Source organism: Rhincodon typus, chromosome 2 (assembly GCF_021869965.1).
Source record: "Rhincodon typus isolate 14 chromosome 2, sRhiTyp1.1, whole genome shotgun sequence".
NCBI classification, from domain to species: domain Eukaryota; kingdom Metazoa; phylum Chordata; class Chondrichthyes; order Orectolobiformes; family Rhincodontidae; genus Rhincodon; species Rhincodon typus.
Window position 1 is genome coordinate 121,017,914 of NC_063333.1, and position 18,073 is coordinate 121,035,986.

Sequence of the window (18,073 nt, forward strand, 5' to 3'; positions counted from 1 at the left end):
CCCCTCAACTACCCCCCCAGCCCCCCAAACGATCCGAAGCCCATCCAGCTCCAGCCCCAGCTCCCCAACGCGGCCCCCAAGGAGCCGGAGCCGAGCGCACCCCCCGCAGACGAAGCCAGTGGGGACACTGACCCTACCTCCCACACTCTACAGGAGGAGCACGCAACCGCCCCAACATCCACCCCCACCGCCCTGAATTCTGAAAAAAAATCTAGTAACCTTACCAAATCGGCGCTCAGAACCCTTTCTTTTCGGTTAGAGGAGGAGGACGGGCAGGAGACACCACCCAAGCAGTGCTCCGGGTAAAGCAACCATCCAAATATATTGCCTCACTTACTCAGCCGTCCCATGTCCGCTCCTGCTCAGCGTGCGATATGTCTACAGAGTCAGTTTGGGTTGAGGTCTGGAACAGGAAGGGAGCAGTCACTCTGTTGGGGGTTTTATTACAGATCCCCCTAATAGTTGCAGAGAAGTGGAGGAGCAGATTGGGAGGCAGATACTGGAAAGGTGCAGAAGTCACAGGGTTGTAGTCATGGGTGACTTCAACTTTCCAAATATTAATTGGAAACATTTTAGTTGTAATAGTTTAGATGGAATGGATTTTGTCCAGTGTGTTCAGGAAGGATTCCTGACACAGTATGTAGATAGGCCAACACGAGGAGAGGCCACTTTGGATTTGGTGCTTGGCAATGAACCGGGCCAAGTGTTAGACCTGTTGGTAGGAAAGCATTTTGGCGGTAGCGATCATAACTCTGTTACTTTTACAATAGTCATGGGAAAGGATAGGTACATACAGCAGGGTAAGATTTATAATTGGGGGAAGGGTAATTACAATTCTGTTAGGCAAGAACTGGGTAACATAAAATGGGAACAGATGCTGTCAGGGAAGAGCACTATTGAAATGTGGAGATTGTTTAAGGAATGCATACTACGTGTGCTCGATATGTTTGTCCATAGCAGGCAGGGACGATGCGGTCAAGTGAGGGAGCCTTGGTTCTCAAGAGAGGTCAAACGACTGTTTAAGAGGAAGAAGGATGCTTATGTAAGGTTTAGGAAACAAGGAATGGAAAAGGCTCTAGAGGGATATCCAGGAAGGAGCTGAAGAAAGGGCTTAGGAGAGCTACAAGGGGGCATGAGAAAACCTTGGCAGATAGGATCAAGGAAAACTCCAAGGCTTTTTACACGTACGTGAGGAATAAGACAATGACCAGAGAAAGGGTAGGGTCGATCAAGGATTGTTAAGGGAATTTGTGCACGGAGCCTAAAGAGATAGGAGAGGTCCTTATTGAATACTTTTCTTAAGTATTCACAACTGAAAGAGACCTAGTTATAGGGGAGGACAATGTGAAACAGGCTGGTAGGTAGAGGAGGTCGATGTTAATAAGGAAGGAATTTTGAGGAACTTGAAGATAGGTAAGTCCCCCAGGCATGATGGGATTTATCCAAGGACTCTATTGGAAGCGAGAGAAGTGATCGCAGGGCCTTTGGCGATGATCTTTTCGTCCTCACTGTCCACGAGTATAGTGCCAGAAGATTGGAGAGAGGCAAACATCATTCCCTTGTTCAAATAAGGGAATATGGATAACCCCGGAAATTACAGGCCAGTTCGTCTTACTTCAGTGGTGGGCAAATTATTGGAAAGGGCTCCCAAGAGATAGGATTTACGATCACTTGGAAAGGCACAGTTTGATTCGTGACAGTCAGCATGGATTTGTGAGGGGTAGATCATGCCCCACAAACCTTACTGAATTCTTTGAAGAGGTGACCAAACACGTGGATGAAGGTAGAGCGGTGGATTTGGTATACATGGATTTAAGTAATGCATTTGATAAGGTTCCCCATGGCAGGCTCATACAGAAGGTAAGGAGGCATGGGATAGGGGGAAATGTGGCAGATTGGATTCAGAATTGGCTGACCCTTAGAAGACAAAGGGTGGTAGTGGACGGAAAATATTCAACATGGTGCTCAGTTACAAGTGGTGTACCACAAGGATCTGTTTGGGTCCTCTTCTATTTGTGATCTTTGTAAATGATTTGGATGAAGGAGTGGAAGGGTGGATTAGTAAGTTCGCGGACGATACGAAGGTGGGTCGAGTTGTGGACAGTGTGGAGGGCTGTACTAGGTTACAAAGGGACATTGATAGGATGCAGAGCTGGGCTGAGAAGTGGCAGATGGAGTTTAACCCTGAAAAGTGTGAGGTGATTCATTTTGGAAGGACAAACTTGAAAGCAGAATACAGGGTTAACAGAAATGATCTCATAGTAAAGTATGCTATAAGGAAAAGTGATCAATGCAAGGATTCACAAATTCAGTTTGAGGCCAAGGAACTGGACTCCCACACTAGTGTTCCAGCGATAACATGGATATGAGGACAGATGTGGCCCTAGCGGACTGGGCAGAAAGACTGAAAGGTAAGACAGTTGATGAATAGTGGCAGACTTTTACAGAGATATTCAATTCCCCCCAACTAAAATATATTCCAGAGAGGAAGAAAGATTCTAAGCGGGGGATAAGGCATTTATTGCTAAGCCAGGAAGTTAGAGATAACATAAGGGCAAAAACAAAGACATACCATATTTGAAAGGTCGGTTGGAGGATTGGGAAACTTTTAAAGATCAAGGAAAGGTTACAAAAAGAAGTAATAAAATAGCAAGCATCAGTTATGAAAGAAAACTAGTGCAAAGTATAAAAACAACAGAAGATTCTAGAAGTATATGAAAAGAAAGAGGGTGGCTAAAGTGAATGTTGATCCCTTAGATGATGGGTCTGGGGAGTTAATAATTACAGAAATACAGAAATTACGGAGACATTAAATCAATATTTTGCCTCAGTTTTCATAGTGGAAGACACTTAAACTATCCCGATGGTAACAAGTAAGGCAGAGGTTATTGAAAAGGGGAAACTTAAAACAGTTGTCATCACTGGGGAGAAAGTACAGAGGAAGTTGTTGGCATTAAAGGCAGACAAGATCCCATGGCCTGACGGCCCACATCCTAGAATCTTAAAGAATGTGGCAGTAGCGATAGTGGATGCATTGGTTATAAAATTCCAAAATTCCCTGGATTCTGAAAAGGTTCAAGTGTATTGGAAAAATGCGAATGTAATGTCCTTATTCAAAAAGAGGGGGAGGCAGAAAATAGAAAACTATCAAGAAGTTAATTTTTAACAGACCAACATCTTTTGGCAAGCAATTATTGGAATCAGTTGTTAAGGAAGTAGTAGTGGGACATTTGGAAAGTCAAAATACAATTCTCCAGAGTTAGCATGGTTTTATGAAGGGTAAGTCATATTTGAATAATTTGCTAGAGTTCTTTGAAGATGTAACAAGCAAAGTGGATAATGGGGATTTTGTAGATGTAGCATATCTGGACTTCTGGAAGGCATTTGATAGGGTGACACACAAAAGATTATTAGGTAGAGCAATAGAGAAGCAGTGGCAAACATTTAATGCACATTTCCAACTACTTGAGTAAGTATATTCGCATCATGAAGAAAAATGGCTCTGGGAGGATCCACTATCCATGGTTAAGTGAAAAATTTAAGGAGAGCACAAAATTTAAGGAAAAATCTTATCATTACATACAGATGAGTGGAAGATCAGAATTTAGTCAGAATATGAAGAATGGCAGAAATTGCCTGAAAGATTAATGAGGAGAAAGAAAGCAAAGTATGAGAGGAAACTAGCTAGAAATGGAAAAGCAGGTAGCAAGAGTGTCTGCCTGGATTATCTAAATTTCTAAAAAGGAGACAGGTAAAATATATGTTTGTCTTCTAGAGAATGAGAATTCCAGATAATAAAGAAATGGCAGGTGAAATAAATAAATATTTATCTTGTGTCTTCACAATGGGGTATACAAAAAATGTGCCAGTAATAACTAAAAATGAGGAGATAGAAACAAGAAAGGAATTTAATGAAATTACAATCACTGGGAAAGTGATACTGATCAAAATGCTGGAACTTAGGGCTGACAAGTCCTTGGGTCTTGATCTACTTCATTTTAAGGACCTTCAAAGAGATGCTTAATAAGGTTATAGAAGTGTTGGTGTTAAGTTTCCAAAATTTGCTAAATTCTGAAAATGATCCATCAGAGTGGCAAGTAGCAAAAGTAACCCTCTATTCAACAAGGGAGGGAGGCAGAAAACAAGAAACTCCGTGTCAGTTAACTTGACATCTGTTGTGGCGAAGAGAAGGTTACAGCTGGACACTTAAGAGGCTTCAAGACAATTGGAAAATGGTTTTGTGAAAAGGAAATTGTGCTTAACCTTTTCTTAAGTTCTTTGAAGGAGTACATGTTGTAGATAAAAAGGAACCTGTTGATGTAATGTACTTGGATTCCAAAAGGCACTTGACAAAGTGCCATATAAAACGTGATAACAAGAATATAACAGTTGGTGCAGGGGTAACATACTTTGAGGGGAGGCAATAGCCTCATGGCATTATCACTGGACTGGTAATCCAGAGACCCAGGTAATGTTCTGGGGACCCAGGTTCGAATCCTACCATGTCAGATGGTAGAGTTTGAATTCAATAAATATCTGGAATTAAGAGTCTAATGATGACCATGAATCCATTGCCGATTGTCAGAAAAACCCATCAGGTTCACTAATGTCCATTAGGGAAGGAAATTACCATCCTTACCTGGTCTGGCCTACGTGTGACTCCAGACCCACAGCAATGTGGTTGATTCAAAACTGCCATCTGGGCCATTAGGGATGAGCAATAAATGCTGGCCTAGTCAGCGGCGGTCTCATCCCGTGAATGAAGAAAGAAGAAAAAATACTAGCATTGGTAGGAGATTTGGCAGCCTGGACAAAAGCAGTGTATGCATAAATGGGTCTTTTATTGATTGGCAAGCTGTAATGATTGGGGTCCCAGAACTGTGTGGGGCCTCAACTTTTTCAATTTGCATCAGTGACTTAGATGCAGTGATCAAATGTATGGTAGCCACATTTGCAGTTGACGCAGAGATAAGTTAAATTTTTAGGAGGTGCATATCAAAATAGATTGGTTGAGTGAGTAGACAGTAGAGTATAGTTAGGAAAATGCGCAGTTGGTCACTTTGGCAGGAGGAATAAAGAAGCGGATTATTACTTGAATGAATAGTGACTGCAGAATTCCAAGGGCAGAGGAATCTAGATTTTTTGGTGTATGATTCACAAAAAGTTAGTATGCAGGTGCTGCAAATATTTAAAATGCTAATGGAATGCTATTCATTTTTGTGAGAAGAATTGAACATAAAAGTAAGAATGCTGTGCCTCAGTTATACAGGGCATTGATGACACTACATCTTGAATACTTCTACAGCTTTGGCTTCCTTACTAAAGGATTTAAAAGTATGGTGACAGGAACTTTATCTGGAATGAACAGGTTGGCTTATGATTGGCAGTCTGGGCTTGTTTTCACTGGAGTTTCGAAAGTAAGGGATGGCTTGGTTGAAGTATATAAGACAACAAACTGTAGTATTGACCAGGTGTACGTGGTATCAATGTTTCCTGTTGTGGGTGAGCCCCCAACAAGGTGCAGGGGAGTCTGTTTTAAAAATTATGGGTTACCCTTTCAGGGCTGTGTTGAGGATTCTTTCCTCTCTGAGGGTTGTTAGACTTTGCAACTCTCCTCGCAGATGGTGACGGAGGCAGTGGTAATTGAATAGCTTTTAAATCAGAGTAGAATTTCGTTGGGAAAGTAAATCAAAGTTTATCAGCAGTAGATGGGTATATGGAATTTAAAACACGTAGATTGAACGTGGATCTTGCATGGCGGAGGCTCAAGGGGCTGAGTGGCTTATGTCTGCTATCTGCTATGATTGCATTTGAAGCCATGGGTTTGAGGGGGCGCCGAATTAAGTGTATTAAGAAGTGTTCTCAAGTAATACAGTTCAGAATAATGTTGACAAGGAAATTGCTGTTTTGAATGAATTCTGGACAACAAGGTGCAGAGCTGGATGAACACAGCAGGCCAAGCAGCATCGTAGGAGCAGAAAGGCTGACATTTCGGGCCTAGACCCTTCATCAGAAATGGGGGAGGGGAAGAGGGTTCTGAAATAAATAGGGAGAGAGGGGGAGGCAGATAGAAGATGGATAGAGGAGAGGATAGGTGGAGGGGAAACAGACAGGTCGAAGAGGCGGGGATGGAGCCAGTAAAGGTGAGTGTAGATGGGGAGTTAGGGAGGGGATAGGTCAGTCCAGGGAGGACGGACAGGTCAAAGGGGTGGGATGAGGTTAGTAGGTAGGAGATGGGGGTGCGGCTTGAGGTGGGAGGAGGGGATAGATGGGAGGAAGAACAGGTTAGGAGGCGGGGACGAGCTGGACTGGTTTTGGCATGCGGTAGGAGGAGGGGAGATTTTGAAACTTGTGAAATCCACATTGATACCATTGGGCTGCAGGGTTCCCAAGCGGAATATGAGGTGCTGTTCCTGCAACCTTCGGGTGGCATCGTTGTGGCACTGCAGGAGGCCCAGGATGGACATGTTGTCTGAGGAATGGGAGGGGGAGTTGAAATGGTTCGCGACTGGGAGTTGCAGTTGTTTAAGGTATTTGCTTCTGATAAGCAAAATAGTTAGTCATGCCTTTATTTATCACAACCCCATGTAATGTGAAATTTGAAAGTCATTGTTACTGAATGTCCTTCTTTCTATAATGTGGAGGTGCTAGTGTTGGACTGGAGTGGACAAGGTCAGAAATCACACGACACCAGGTTATAGTCCAACAGGTTTATTTGAAACCACAAGCTTTCAGAGTCACATTCCTTCAGGTGTTAATGAGAGAGGTAGTATCAGACACAGAATTTTTATAAGTAAAATATCAAAGTAAATATGTAAATCCCCACATTCCTTTCAAGTCACAGTCCTGAGAGAACTATAGGTTTTATCAATGCAAAGAAGAGGTAACATTTTAGGTCAGACAATACATATTAGGTGTGAGACCATGTTTAGAATCTGTTTGTGTTTTAGTTTGGAATCAGACTGGTTTTATTTCAAAAGTAGGAATTTATAAAACACCATATTGACGACTGTCTTTATATTGTATGCTTTTTGAACAATATAAAATGTACCTGCAAATACAAATTCACCCCATAGATTTGTATGCTTGCGTGTGCGTGTGTGTTTATGTGTGTGTGTGCGTGTGTTTGGGAGTTGGGAGAGACAGTGTGTTCATGTATGCGTGTGTGAGAGTGTACAGTGTGGTGGGGTCACCTGTAGTGCGACATGAACCCAATATCCCGGTTGAGGCTGTCCTCATGGGTACTAAACTTGGCTATCACCTCTGCTCAGCGATTCTGCGTAGTTGTGTAAAGTCCGACTTTACACAAGTCCGACTTGGAGGACTTTTACCTGAAGATCCGAGGCTGCATGCCCATGAGCGCTAAAGTGTTCCCCCACTGGGAGGAACATTCCTGACTGGTGATTATTGCGTGGTGTCCATTCATCCATTGTTGGTAGCGTCTGCATGGTTTCACCAATGTCCTATGCCTCGGGGCATCCTTGCCTGCAGTTATGAGATAGACACCACTCTGCAACTTTGTTTTTGTGTATGAGATAGACAACATTGGCCGAGTCACATGAGTATCTGCCATGCACATGGTGGGTGGTGTTCCCACCTGTGATGATAGTGTCCATGTCGTTGATCTGACATGTCTGGCAGAGGTTACCATGATAGGGTTGTATAGTGTTGTGGTCGATACCCTGAAGGCTGGGTAGTTTGCTGCGAACAATGGTCTGGGGGGGAAGATCTTGGCAAGGTGCTCATTGTCATCAATAACATGTTGAAGGCTGCAAAGAGCATGGCATAGTTTCCTTGTTCCAGGGAAGTACTGGACAATGAAGGACACCCTATCAGATGTATCCGTGTCTGTCTTTTGAGGAGGACATTACGGTTTATCACTGTCGCACATTGGAACTGGCGATCGATGAATTGAGCATTGTATCTTATTCCTATGAGGGTGTGCTTCAACACCTCCAGGTGTCTGTCTCATTCTTCCTCATCGGAACAGAATCTGTGTATGCATTGGGCTTATCCGTAGAGTTGGTTGTTTTAATATATTTCCAGTGGAAGCTAGAGAAGTGCAGCATTGTGAGGTTATCCGTAGGCTTGCAGTAGAGTGATGTACTGAGGTGTCCGTGTGTCCAAGAAAGAGACTGATTCTAAAGAGTAGTCCATGGTAAGTCTGATGGTGGGATGAAACTTGTTGATATCGTTATGTTGTTGTTTCAGTGATTCCTCACCATGAGTCCAAACGAAGAAAATGTGGTCAGTGTATCTGGTGTATAGCGTTGGTTGGAGGTTCTGAGCAACAAAGAAGTCCTGTTTGAATCTGTGCATGAAAATGTTGGTATATTGGGGAGCAAATCTGGTCCCCATGGCTGTTCGATGTGCATGGTTGAAGAACTGGTTGTCAAAGGTGAAGATGTTGTGGTTGAGGATGAAGCGGATGAGTTGTAGGGTGGCATCTGGAAATTGGCAGTTGGTGGTATTGAATACTGAGGCTGTTGTGGTGATGCCATCCCATTGCCTGATACGAAGGGACACCCCCCCGCCCGCGCGCGCGCGCGCGCACACACACACACACACACACACACACACACACACACACACGTGAATCTACGGGGTGAATATGTATTTGCAGAATATTTTGTTCAAAAAACAGAATTTATAGATAGTCAATATGGAGTTTTATAAATTCCCACTTTAGAAATGAAACCAGCCTGACTCCAAACCAAAACACAAAAAAACTCTAAGCAAGGTCTCACCCCTAATATGCATTGTCTGATCTAAAATGTCACCTCTTCTTTACACTGATAAAACCTTTCGTTCTCTCAGGACCCTGACTTGAAAGTAATTTTTGGATTTACATATACATATTAATCAATTAAAACCTTTTAACTGATTAAAGATGTAACAGCATCTTAGTTTTGTTTAGTACATCCTCATCAGTGGTGTGAACCTTTTGATCTTTTACTTGTAAAATCTGTGTCTGATACTACCTCTCTCACTAACACCTGAAGAAGGACTGAGTCTCTGACAGCTTGTAGTTTCAAGTAAACCTGTTCGACTATAACTTGGTGTGTGTGATTTCTGACCTCCTTTCTGTAGGCTGTATAAGTGAATTGCATGGTATTTTGTGCATTTTAAGAGAAACTACACAATTGATCTATTACAGCTGGAGTTCACTTTTTTCCCCTGCAGGAAATGGCAAAAATTCTTCTTCATCCAAGGGTTTATTCCTTCCTTCATGTGCCAGTTCAGACTGGATCAGATAGCGTTCTTATGGACATGAAGAGAGAGTACTGCATAGCGGACTTTAAATTGGTAGTAGACTTCTTGAAGAAGCAGTAAGTAATTTTGAATTTAGATTGTCACCAGTCATACATCGAAGTTAAACAAATGTCCTCAGTATCCTTTGCATTAGGATTTTATAAAAATTTGGTAGCTAAATAAAAATAATTGTTGTTTTTAACCATTCATTAAGTACTTGCTGTATCTTTGCACAATTCATATTGCATTTCAAATCTTAAGTACTAAAGTGCACAGTAAATATTTTAAACATCTCACTGTATTGTATATTTGAAGTTCACTGTTTAACTGCTGTTTCTTTTCATGTGGTTTCTCTATTTAATTAGTCTCTGAAAAGCTTCCAAGTTTTGATGCCAGTGAATCAACAATTTTTGCTGAGTATTTGTAGGTCTCTGTATAATTATCCACTAACGCAACCGAAAGATCTGAGTTGGTCCTTGTATGATAATTGAAGCAGATTGAGAATAATTAGTCTTCAATTCTTTTTCCCAGACCTGTAGGCATTCAAAGGTAATTGACAATTAACCTGAAGTCAGTGAGTATGTGTGTGTTGAGAGAGAGAGAGACGCAGATGATGTGAGGCAGTACTGCTATTAAATATACTGTTAAAGGGAACTAGGCTTTGTGTAGTTGGAGGTCATGGAAGTCCTAAAGCAGTGGAATAGCTCTTATTATTGATGGTTTAACATAAGTCCTAATGCATTAGAAGGACTCAAAAGAAGCCTGCACACAGTGGTTCAGTAGCTGAGCTGGGGTTGAAAAATCCATAAGCATTTTTTTTATCTAATTGAGCAAGACTGGAGGTCAAGAGAAACCCAGGGGCAGGACTTGTTCTGTGAGGCAGGCCATCCATGAAAAGTTGGAGTTGTACCTCTATGTTAGTGCTGGCATGCAATTTACGGAGTTCAGGGGAGCACTGACCCAGGAAAGGAGAGTGATCGATCAGAATGAGAGCAGTCATTGAGGCAGTTTATGCCAGAGTGGCTCTTAAGAGAGCATTTTAAGGTTAAATTGGCAAAAGTGAGGAATTGTAATCCCTTGCGATGTTTAATGAAATTTAATGACCTATTGTGTCACTAACGTCTGGAGGAATTGCAGAGAAATCAGCCTTCATTGAATTGCTGTTTGGTGTGTATTGTGGACCCCCCACTTGCATAGCAGATTATTTTACACATATTTAGAATTCTCCATCAACTTGGAACTTTCTCTAGATGCTACTCTTCATGCTGGTGTGACGTTGCTGTCTCATTGTTTTTATTCCCCTCTCTTCTTACTTGTCTCCCTCTGAACATGTAACACTTCATTCTCTTAGATTAAATTTTAACAAGTGTGCTGTTATTGTTGTCTGGTAAACCAATCTCTATTTTCAACCACCTATCCCTGTACCTGGACCAAAATTCCATCATCGAACATTGTGGCATCACCTTCAAGCCTGTGACTGGCTTAATTAAAGTGGATTTTATAAGCATCATCTATAACAGAAATCGTCTAGGAACATAGTCAGAAGCCATACAACAGCAGGTTATAGTCCAAGAGGTTTATTTGAAATCACAAGCTTTCGTAGCACAGCTCCTTCGTCAGGTGCAGTGAGAGAGAAGCACACAGAACACAGAGTTTATAGGCAGAGAGATCAAAAGATCATACAACTGGTGCGATTGGAATATAAGATAATAAATCTCTGCAGGTGACCAAGAGTGTTAGACGGTCAGTAAAGTGTCAACAGCTGAATAACTAGCGAAGGGATGACCTATAATCCACTTAAGTGAAGCAGAGGGATAATTACAAAAAATTAAAAATAAGGTGGTGCTGAAGAGAAACTAAATGACTGGAATAACATGTTATGTATAAGAGTCGCATGCCAAGGGTCGAACCAAAGTAATAAATAATTCAAAACTATACAAACTAATTGGGGTAGAGAAATCATAATAATTTAGCAAGGTGATGCTGTCAGAACAGGACAATAAGGAAGATTTTACAGATACAAAACAGTGTGGTGGGGTCACACGTAGCATGACATGAACCCATGATCACGGTTGAGGCTGTCTTCATGGGTACAGAACTTGGATATCTGTCTCTGCTTGGCGATTCTGCGTGGCTGTGTCTCAAAGTCCACCTCGGAGGACGCTTACCCGAAGGCCGGACCGAGGTTAGACCCTCGTGTGACTTTTATACCTATTATGTTATTTTTAGTCATTTAGTTTGTCTCCAGCACCTCCTTTATTTTTAAGTTTTTTGTAATTATCTCTCTTAACCGGATTACAGATCATCCCTTCACTGGTTATTCAGCTGTTGACACTTTACTCACTGTCTAAAACTCTTGGTCACCTGCGGAGACTTATTATCTGACACTCCAAAGACAGCAGTTATGTGATTTTTTGATCTCTCTGCCTATAAACTCTGTGTTCTGTGTGCTTCTCTCTCACTGCACCTGACAAAGGAGCTGCACTCCAAAAGCTTGTGATTTCAAATAAACCTGTTGGACTGTAACCTGCGATCGTGTGACATCCGACTTTGTTCACCTTAGTCCAACACCAGCCCCTCCACATCTGGAAACATGTTATGGGGTTAATTTACAAGTTATTGTTCGTGTTACAATTCCTTGCCTGCTGGAATTTTCGCATCGAGAATTTGTTAGTGCCCTAATCATGATTTTCCTCTCATTAATTATCATAGGGCATGTGTAGTTGCTCAAAAGTTATAAGCATAGCTTTACCATCTTGCTCATATCTACCCAAACTTTAGTGAAAGGTTGATGTTGCTAGCAATTTGAAAAGAATGTTAGCTTGTATGGATGCATTGGAGGGCTCAACACATCTAAGCCTGGAACAAAATGATAGTTCTCATGGTAAATCAAATATTTTTGATCTTTTTTTTATCTGTTCTTATTTTTGTTTAGGGAACAAAGCTGAAAAGGTGCTTCTTGCTTCCAGAAGTTTATATGATGTATATAATAGTATTATAATGAAAGTGAACAGGTTTTTCAGAATGCTTTAGGAATTTAATCACAATGCAGGTGCTACGTAAACGCAAATTGTTGTGGTAATTGTGTGACTAGACAATAATTAAAGAAACTCCTAGAGACGACTTGGCACCCTCTTAACAATTTGATGCAAACCTATCAATGTGATGGCTAATGATCAAGGCTATTGGTCTACTTGTCACTGAATAATTAAAATTACATTTAGGAACAGGGAATTAAGAAATCAGGATTGTTCTCACTGGAATCGAATAGATTGAGAGACGGCGTGAAAGCGGTGTCCAGCCTTATGATAATAATACTCATTGGTCTAGTCTTTTCATTGGTCAGCAAGAGAATGCATGTTGCATGGTAGGACTCTAGGAAGTACAAAAGATTAGAGGGACCTCGGTGTACATGTTCATAGAACCTTGAAGACAGCAGGATTGATAAGGTGGTTAAGAAGGCCTATGGATACTTGTCTTTCTTGGTCAAGGCATTGAATACGAGAGCAAAGAGCTTACGATGGAGCTTTATGTACTGTTGGTTAAGCCACAACTGGAGTATTGTGTGCATTTCTGGTCACCACACTATAGGAAGAGAGTGACTGCACTGGAAAGGGTGCAGAGGAGATTCACCAGGATGTTGCCTAGCTGAGATGGTTCAACTATGAAGAGAGACAGGATAGGCTGAGGTTGTTTTTCATAGAGCAGAGAAGGCTGAGGGGGTACCTGATTGAGATATACAAAACTGAGTAGATTAGATAGGACAACACTCTTTCCCTTAGTAGAGGGGTCAATAACTAAGGAGCAGGAGGCTTAGAGGGGTTTTGAGGAAAGATGTTTTTCGTAGCGGGTGGTGGGTATCTGGAGCTGACTGTGTAAAAAGGTGGTACAGGTGAGAACCCTCGGTGTTGTTGAAACGCCATTTGAAATGCCATAGCGCACAAATAGACAGATGTTTGATGACTAGTGAGGACATGATGGGCTGAAGCACTTTGTTCCATGCTGTAAAAACTCAATGCAAGAGACACAAATTAAGATTGTCACCAAAAAAAGGAAATAGCAGGTTGAAAAATTATTTATCTCGTTCATATTTGTCTTGATATAAACTGTTGCTAATCAAACCTACAAGGTTTTTTATAAAGTAATTTAGACAATTTCTTGAAAAGAATCATTTTAAGTAGTATATTCCCTGAGCAAGAGAACCAGATTGGACATAATAGCTTCTGGCAGAAAACCCGAGTTCAAACTTGATTGATCAACAGAGGAACAAGAGGAAAGGAAAATATGTAGAAGTGAAAGAAATTGATCCCAGCTCTGAAGAGGTGGTCATGTCTTGATTATGAGATTAAAAAACTTCCACTTGACTGTTGATGTTTGGGAGGGCAAAAACTCAACAATTATAAATCTGAAGAAGATTCTTCTCATATGTCTGTGGATCATAATAAGATCTTGCATACTGATGATATAACTAACCCCTTGATTGTGTTTTACCATTTCATTCAAAATGTTTTGTGCCAGTTTAAATTAAGAAGATTTAGCTTTAATTCCATGAGATTTGTATACCAGACAACGCTAGTCACTGTAGCAAGTGAGTCTATTTTTTAAAGTTATCTTCACACGAGGCATCTCATTGTTTGCAATGTTGCTCATACAAACATTCTGTGATGGAATTGGCTTGATGCCAGATTTGACTTGGTTGTTTGGGCCGGATTTGGCAATACTTATTTTTAAAGTATTGAAATAAGGTGGCTTCATGGCTAGCAAGGGCAGAAATACCTAGAACTGGGGCATACGATGTAGGAACAAAAAGCAAGCTATTCAGCCTATGACTCTTTCATACCATGCATTTAGACCAGGACTGACTTCTTCCTGACCTCCTTGTACCTACCTTGGCTTTTTAATTCTGAATACGCTTGGTGGATAAAGCCTATCAATCCACGTTTTGATATTTTCAATTGACCTAGTCTTGACAACTATTTGGAAAAGAGAACTTCAGAAGTCCACTCCCCTTTGTGTGAAAAATTTCTTCCTGACATGACCTTTGAACTTCATAAGGGGACATGTTGATGCAACAGTGTTGTCACTAGATTACTAATCCAGAGGACAAGGCTAATGTTATGGGACATTGGTTCGAATTCCAACAAAGTAGCTGGTGAAATTTAAATTCAATTTATAAAATCTGGAGTTGGAAGCTAGTTCCAGTACTGGTGAACATGATACAAGCAGTAGCTGTGAAACCCATGTTTTTGCCATTCACTTATGTCTTTTCAGGAAGGATATCTGCCATCCTTACCTGGTCTGGCCCAAAAGGGACTCATGATTCACAGCAATGTGATTCACTCTTAACTGCTCCCTGAAATGCAAGCCACTCACTTCAAGGACAATTAAGGATGCACCAGAAAGGCTGGCCTTCCAGCAATGCCCATCATTTTAAAGAATACATTTTAAAAATTTAAGTTATACTGTTTCCTGGATTCTTCAACTGAAAGAAATAGCTTTTCTGTCAGCAGGCCAGGCAGCATCAGAGGAGCAGGAAAGCTGACATTTCGGGCCTGGACCCTTCTGATGCTGCCCGGCCTGCTGTGTTCATCCAGCTGTACACCTTGTTATCACAGATTCCAGCATCGCAGTTCCTACTATCTCTGAACTTTTCTGTCAGTCTTCTTTATAAAAGCTTCAATCATTTTGTTAGATCATCCCTACCTCTGTAAGTGCTGGTATTCAATCATGGGAGGCAGCAAGCAAAACTGCATTCTGATATGGCTTTCAGAACCTCTGGAAACACGGGTATTCACTTTAGGATTTGTCTCGAGTAGTATTCTTACCATTTGTTATGACCATGGGTCAGGCCGCCTAAGTATATGGCCATTGCTAACTTGTAATCCTGAAATGTGTGTGTTTTTTTTAAGAAAGAGAACAGGTATAAAGTAAAATGGCTGCAGATTTAGTTTAAGTTGATATTGGGAGAAAGAGACCCATGCAATTTTATACCTAAACATGCCAAGGAAACTTCAAAGTGGGAAGAGGCAATTCAAGAAAGACTAGGCAGTGATCTCTTGTGACTATAATGATGATCTCTTAGGAATCGCTAGAGTCAGGGAGAGTCCCAGAGGACTGGAAAATCGCTAATATGGTACCTCCTGTTTAAAAAGGGAGTAAGGCAAAAGACTGAAAATTACAGGCCAATTAGCCTAACCTCGGTCATGGGTAAAATTTTGGAGTCCATTGTGAAGGATGAGATTTCTGAATACTTGGAAGTACATGGTAAAATAGAGCAAAGTCAGCATGGCTTTATCAAGGGGTGGTCATGCCTGACAAATCTGTTAGAATTCTTTGAGTAAGTAATGAGCAGGTTAGACCAGGGAGAACCAATGGCTGTTATCTACCTGGACTTCAAGAAGGCCTTTGACAGGGTGCCGCACAGGAGGCTGCTGAGTAAGATAAGGGCCCATGGTGTTAGAGGCAAGGTGCTAGCATGGATAGAAGATTGGCTGTTGGGCAGAAAGCAGAGAGTGGGGATAAAAGGGTCCTTCTCAGACAGCTGGTGACAAGCGGTGTTCCACAAGGGTCAGTGTTGGGACCACAACTTTTCACTTTATGCATTAATGATCGAGATGAAGGAGCTGAGGGTATTCTGGCTAAGTTTGCAGACATATAAAGATAAGTAGAGGGACAGATAGTATTGAGGATGCGGGAAGGCTGCAGAAGGATTGGATAGGTTAGGAGAGTGGGCAAAGAAGCGGCAGATGGATTACAATGTGGGAAAGTGTGAGGTCATGCACTTTGGTAAGAAGAATAGAAGCATGGACTATTTTCTAAATGGGGAGAAAATTCAGAAGTCTGAAGTGCAAAAAGACTTGGAAGTTCTAGTCCAGGATTCTCTCAAGGTAAACTCGCAGGTTGAGTCAGTAGTTAGGAAGGCAAATGCAACTTTGGCATTTATTTTGAGAGGACTTGATTATAAAAGCAGGGATGTACTTCTGAGGCTCCATAAGGCTCTGGTCAGACCATATTTGGAGTATTGTGTGCAGTTTTGTGCCCCATTTCTCACGAAAGATGTACTGGCCCTGGAGCAGGTTCAGAGGAGGTTCACGAAAATGGTCCCAGGAATGAAAAGCTTAACATATGAGGAACGTTTGAGGACTCATCCTTCTAAACTCCATCGAGTATAGACCCAGAGGGGAGATCTAATTGAAACTTAGAATACTGAATGGCCTGGACAGAGTGGATGTTGGGAAGGTGTTTCCATGGTAGGAGAGTCTAGGACCCGAGGGCACAGCCTTAGAGTAAAGGGAAGACCTTTTAGAATGGAGATAAAGAGAAGCTTCTTCCACCAGACAGTGGTGAATCTATGGTATTCACTACCAGAGAAGGCTGTGGAGGCCCAGGTCGTTAAGTATATTGAAGATGGAGATGGATAGGTTCTTTATTGTCAAGGTACGGGGAGAAAGCAGGAGAATGGGGTTAAGAAACTTATCAGCCATGATTGAATGGCGGAGCAGACTCAATGGGCTGAATGGCCTAATTTTTGCTCCATTTACTTCTGGTCTTATGGTCTTATGATGAGGGTTGACTAATCTCTGCTCAAAAGCAAGCCACCCCCTGCAGATTATGTTGTAAATTCGCAGGTAAGTTTGGCATTTTCAATGAATACCCAAGGACACGGGTTAAAAAGAACTTTAAATTCTCCTGATTGTGCGAGTGAGACAGAGGTTATCACGTGCCAGTGGGCTAAGGTACCCATGCAGAATAGCCTTATTTTGACCATTCGAGTGCTGTGAAGGTCACAGTTGAAGAACGGTTCCATAGTCACCATTGTGTCGTAGGTAATGAGACTATCCCACACCGAGTGCTAGAAGTCAGCTAGCTAGCAAGCTGGACAAAGGAGACTAGGCACCAAAAAGATTCACAACCAACCTGCAAAACTAGGAATCTTGAAGTGGACTGTCAATTACTAACATTAAAGCGACCAGTAATATGCATTGTCATGGCCACAACTTTCAACCATCGCTCTTCAGTAAACAAGCCAGGGACTGATCCATGCTTTGGTCTTTTTATTAACTTTTATCTTTTTAAAGTCCATTCGTATTTCAAATGTGTGTATATAATGTTGCATTACTAATTCTTCTTGTGCTTAATAATTAATAAACTCACTCTTTGTTAATTCATGAAAGCCTGGTGAAATTAGGTCCTTTTTAAAACATGTGTTCCTTTGGGTCTGGGAGAAAGTTATCCCAAAGGGAAATTAAGTTGGCAGATTAACAGTATTGCACCCAATTGAGTGGGTGAGTCAATTAAGAAAGAGAGCCACTTCATCCTTCCTCACCTTGGAAACTTAATGAATTGGGATGTCTTGTGTACAGCCATTACACACTGGAAAGCCTCACTCAGGGTCTGGACATTATACTTTGGAAACAATTGTATCAAGTAATTAGGGTAGTACAATAGGTTGGAGAAAATCTCATGAGTTACCAGACAGTATAGAAAATGTAAGGTGCTCTGCTTTACTTGTCGAGGCTTGAATCTCAAAAGCAAACTATATTTCTATGTGGTAGAGTTCTGCTGAAACCTATTTTGTAGGTTTCTTGCCTCTGAAACCATTTTGGTTTCTGCTCATTTTTTTTAGTTCTAATGAAGTTGGACACTAAGAGCTACCAATAAGTTGAGAGTGGAAGTTTATCTTATTCCAGTTGAGCTTATGTTCAGGGTCTCCCACCAATGGATGCACAGATAAGCTTTCTAATTCATGCTGCACAGCTCAACTAAATTGGCAATGGTACTAGAGGTTGTAATCATATTTCCGGAGCGGATATATGTCCTG

General features: G+C 41.5%; 1 protein-coding gene across 1 annotated transcript in view; it reads left to right on the top strand.

The window, feature by feature from the left end:
• Positions 1 to 18,073, top strand: part of LOC109911303 (threonylcarbamoyladenosine tRNA methylthiotransferase-like) — a 401,376-nt gene that overhangs the window by 164,860 nt on the left and 218,443 nt on the right. The window contains exon 4 of the mRNA XM_048608917.1: positions 9,184 to 9,329. Within this exon, the coding sequence (XP_048464874.1) occupies positions 9,184 to 9,329 (146 nt within the window). The remainder of the gene's footprint in view (positions 1 to 9,183; positions 9,330 to 18,073) is intronic.